The sequence below is a fragment of the Hesperophylax consimilis genome, chromosome 21, assembly GCF_061612785.1.
Source record: "Hesperophylax consimilis isolate HC1 chromosome 21, BYU_Hcon_1.0, whole genome shotgun sequence".
NCBI classification, from domain to species: Eukaryota; Metazoa; Arthropoda; class Insecta; order Trichoptera; family Limnephilidae; genus Hesperophylax; species Hesperophylax consimilis.
The window spans coordinates 14,742,645-14,747,464 of NC_142856.1; the positions used below are offsets into that span (position 1 = coordinate 14,742,645).

The window sequence follows — 4,820 nt, forward strand, 5'->3', positions numbered from 1 at the left end:
TTAGGCAAATCACAGAAAAAAAGTTATAGAAAATTATAAAATAATAAAAAAAAAACACATTATAGAAATAAAACATATATTTTTTCACAATTATAAGTTTTTTCTGCAACAACACGCAGTTGCGTCCAAGCACATTGCTCCTCATGGTACATGTATGTTAGGAAGCTTTTTAGATGCACGCACAGATGGCAGTGCATAGAGCTTGCGGGGAAGTCCGCAAGATGGAGCCAGTAGCCAGTAGTCGCCAGGGCCAGTGCGAAGGTTCTCAGAGAATCTCACTGGCCCAGATTACAATTAGCCAGCTTCTAGCTCGTTCGACTATCGAGTCACCAATATAATACGCGGAATATTAATAAATCCCTGATTAATATAAAGAACCAGTTATTTATAAAATTCCTTCCACGACGAGTTGGAGAACTGTTTGTGCGAACACAAAAATGTAAAATATAGAATAAGCTAAAACGGTTAGAAATGTTTTTGTAACAAAACCGTGTTTTGAAAGATTTTCTTGTTGGAAACCCAGAAATTGGATGATGCTGCTATTATATTTAAGACTAGTTTTTTTTCCTTTTAAGTAGGATCATGGATGGGCTTCCTTAGGTATCCATTTGGGGCTATTGAGGTACGTCCAGATTTTCATTGACTATACCTCCTCTGTAGTCTCTCGTTCAATCATCCCTTTCATCTCGCTAGACGCCTGCAATTCGGTAATTGTGGAAAATTCTAATTGTGTACTCTAAAAAATTCAATATTTTTTTACACTTTCAAAATTGAAGAACAGCACTGTGCAACTTCTCCAAAATCTTTAACATTATTCGTTTTTTCAGGGATTTTATTCTTTCCCCAGATCCTACGATTTGTTTGATGCTTTCTCTTATACTGTCATCCGTTTCACTGCTCCAGTTAGCTTCTTCTAAATCCTTTTCACTTTCAAAGACCCTCGGTTTTTTAAATATCGGGATCAAATGTGTCTGACCCAAAAACAATGGGTTGAATTTTGATTGGATATTGACTATCTTCATTGATCCGCTAGAAACATTTAGGTCCGGTAAATCTTTGTCGTTTCCTGGATCTTTGGTTTCTCCGCTATCTTTTTCCGAACTATACTTTTCTGTAGTTTCAGTACTCTCCTTTTCTCTGCTATCCTTAAACTTTTCTCTTTCGTTTACATCAGTTTCTTTGCTATCTTTATGTTTGTCTCTCGAATCTTTATGTTTGTCTTTCGTATCTTTATCTCTGTGTTTATGACTCTTGTCTTTATATCTATCTCTTCTGTCTTTATCTCTCTCTCTGCTGTCGTCATATCTTTCTCCACTATCATCATCTCGATCTTCATATGTCTCTCGGCTATCTCTATATTTCTCTTCACTTCTCGTACTATATTTGTCATTGCGATGTTTATATTTATCTCTATCGTGATTTCTGTGCCTGTTTCTTTCTTTCGATCTTGTATTGCTTCTAGATCTTGCATCACTGCTTCTATTATCTTTTTCTTCTGATACAGAATCTTTGTCATCAGGTCCCGGCTTATCCTTTTCGTTGACACTTTCACTTACATCATCATCCTGCATTATCGAAGTTGTGTTGATAAGTTCAGAGGGACCAACATCGGAGAGAAGTATGTAAGATCCATATCCAGGAATGTAGACTGGATAAGCTGCGTATGGTTCGTCACGAAACCCTCCGGGACTCCTGAAAACAGTTTGAAGAAGATAGTTAGTATGGAATACTTTTCCCACTAAAATCCCTTCTGTGGCAGAAAATCTATTCTGTTTTTACGCAGCAAAAAACTCTTGTACGAAGGTTACCTCTAGGGTCATGAACTTTTTAGATCTTTTTCTGAAATTAAAACGTCATTGCAAATTCATGTGCATCGCTATGAAGTTTTGAACTAACATTTGTCTTTAAAATACTAACGTAATGTGACAAGGCGTCATTTTTTTGTCCCAGAGTAGACCGGAGACAGTTGTACCAATTTTGACTTTCTCTACGTCTTAGGTGAAAAAATACTCCGAGTTCGGGGTTAGTAGTAAACAGTTTAAAACACAGAATTTACATATAAAGTTGTCTAGTTTTAACAATTTCGGTGATAAAATACAGTTATTTAATTAGTTTCTACAATTACTAAAAACAAAATCATATTTAACATAATACACAATTCAATCTCGAGAAAAAGAGATATAAAGTGTTTTGTTTTGTATTAGTACAACGTGGTACAATGATTGTCCCTATGGTACAACTGTCCCGCAAGCAATATATATATACTTATAAATTTTTTTACTCATTTAGGAATTTAGTCATAGAAGTTTTATTAAAATCTCTTGTAACTGTAATTTGCAGCTTTAATTTAAAGGACTCACTCATCTCCAAGCATGTTTTTGAAGAAGTCAGTGCCTCCGGTAAACATCCTTGTGGCCAGGTAGAATAGGAATGGACGAACCAATTTCCCCACCACGGCTCCCGGCGTACCGAAGTAAGGCGGAATTATAGCGACTGAAAGGAGAAAATTCAATAATCATAAAATAATACCGAAGGGTTTGCCACAACACATATTTTATCATTTAAAAAGAAGATAATATTAACAAAAAAAAAACTAAACTTTAAACAAAATAAGACGCAGAAAATAAAAAGGTAACGGTTGCAACTGGAGATCGAACCCAGTACCCGTGTCTTAACAGGACAATACTTCGACCACCGAGCTATTGAAAATGCAGATATCGTTTTCAATACAACTTGAAAAAACTGATTTATTCCGCGATATTAAGGGTAATATCAGATGGAAAAATAAACAACACAATTTTTTAATTCGTCCTTACATAATTTATAAAACATTATTTTGGAAAATGTCGCGTGTTCAATTATGGAAGACTTAGCAAGCAGAGAGGAATGATATCAGACTTAATATTTATGTACAAAATTGTAAACAGTATTACAGACAGCCCTGATTTAATTATTCTCATTGAATTTCATATACGAATGAAAGATACTCGTTCCAAAATCTTAGTTATATGTAACAATAGCCTTTGAGCATATTAAACACTCGCCTGTACCCAGGGCCAGACCCGAGCAGGCGCAATCGGAGTAGTCCGCTCCGGGCGCCGACTAGCCAATGCGCCAAGGAGCTAAGGAGCCCAGGCGCTGATAATATCTAACACATATTACAGCGTCCTTGAGATTTTTACTGGCGCCAGGCGCTGTTTGGCTCAGGGCTGGCCCTGCTTGTATCTACAGGGTTTTCCAATAAGAGGTGTTATTTTGATATTCAATCGTAAAAGATCAATGGTTTCGTTGCTTGTGTGGCACGTAGCGCCGTTTTGTTGAAAATAAATGTTGTTCAAATCAATACCATCCAATTCCGGCCATAAAAAGTCATTAATCATCTCTCGATAGCGATCCATTCACCGAAACTGTTGCTCCAGCCTCATTTTCGAAAAAGTAGGGTCCAATGACTCCGCTGTCCATAAACCGCACCAAACAGTCACACGTTGAGGATAGAGAGGCTTTTCAACACTAACTCTTGGGTTTTCCGAGCCCCAGATGCAACAATTTTGCTTGTTGACGAAGCCACCGAGGTGCAAATGGGCCTCATCACTCAAGATGATTTGCATTTGATTCACTCAAGTGAATTTTAATAATTTTAATGCGTTGTTGAAGCGTGTATTGTTCCATTTTTATTAATGGCGTAGTTTATACTTGTCAAATGTCAAAAAATGACAGCTTCAAAAGTAACATCTACCGAAAAAGCGGGCTATTCAAAATAACACCTCTTATTAGAAAACCCTGTATACTACATGAAGTTGGTCATAGATAAGCAAATGTGGCGGACCTATTTAACTGCACGGAAGGTAGGTACAAGCAAGATACACTAACGTATCTTTTAATTCAATATTAACTCAACCTAAGTAAACTTATACTTGTATATAATATTTGTATGTACTTGTATCTCCTACTTTAATAACCTTCTAATGCTTGTATTGACTACACACCTTCTGTCGTCATTTTACGATCAAATGCCACACTTAACTGTTATTGACATGCAATTATTGTTTATAGTATATTTATACCTTGGATATTTAAAAAAAAATATGGATGTCTTACGTAAAATGTCGATGGCGACATTGAGTGCTGTTTTGGTCCTTTCTGGCATCTTATTATCGAACTGTCTTTCTTCTGTTTTCGCAACTTCTCTTGTACAATTACATCCATCTTCACTTCTTTCTTCTCTTTCATCGTCTCTTCTTCTTATTCTTCTTCTAGAATCTTCTACATCATCGTTCCTCCTATTCCTGGTCGACCTTATTCTGCTTTTGGTTACTTTTGGGTATACTTCAAGTCTTTGGTGAAATGGTTGTAGGGGGATAACTATATTACTGCGTGGTTCTGTTCTTGTTTCTTTGATATTTGGGTTTTGTTCCGTTGATCTCCACACGATGGGTGTGGTGTGGATATCATGTATCAACATACAGCCAAACAAAACTGTAGATAGACGCATTATCTGTAAAAAATATTCATAATTTAAGTTTTTTTAAATTTTGATATCACCACCGTACAAGAGTACTAACTGCTTCCAACTGTCCGGAGCTAGTAGGATTATGGAAATATTGTAGGGGTGTGGTGAAGTCAGGTAGAAAGGCAAGGAGTTGGAAAAGAGTAAGCATCGAAATTTGGAAAGATGAAGAAGAGGGTAAGTTCAAAATTGATTGTGCAGCCTTTACTGAATATATAACTTTTATTAAAAGGGTACCTAGGTATATTGGTACTAATTGGTGCTAGAGAGCTTACATATATCACGTCATCATTCGATCTAATAAATTGAATAA

At 36.3% G+C, this 4,820-nt stretch overlaps 1 protein-coding gene across 1 annotated transcript; it reads right to left on the reverse strand.

The window, feature by feature from the left end:
• Window positions 1-594: 594 nt before the first annotated feature.
• On the reverse strand, window positions 595-4,147 carry LOC149413646 (uncharacterized). Its single transcript, XM_089644448.1, has 3 exons — window positions 4,099-4,147; window positions 2,361-2,493; window positions 595-1,692 (listed from the first exon to the last, which is right to left on the reverse strand). The coding sequence occupies exons 1-3, from the start codon at window positions 4,145-4,147 to the stop codon at window positions 765-767; spliced, it is 1,110 nt and encodes a 369-aa protein (XP_089500574.1). The 3' UTR covers window positions 595-764.
• Window positions 4,148-4,820: the final 673 nt, after the last annotated feature.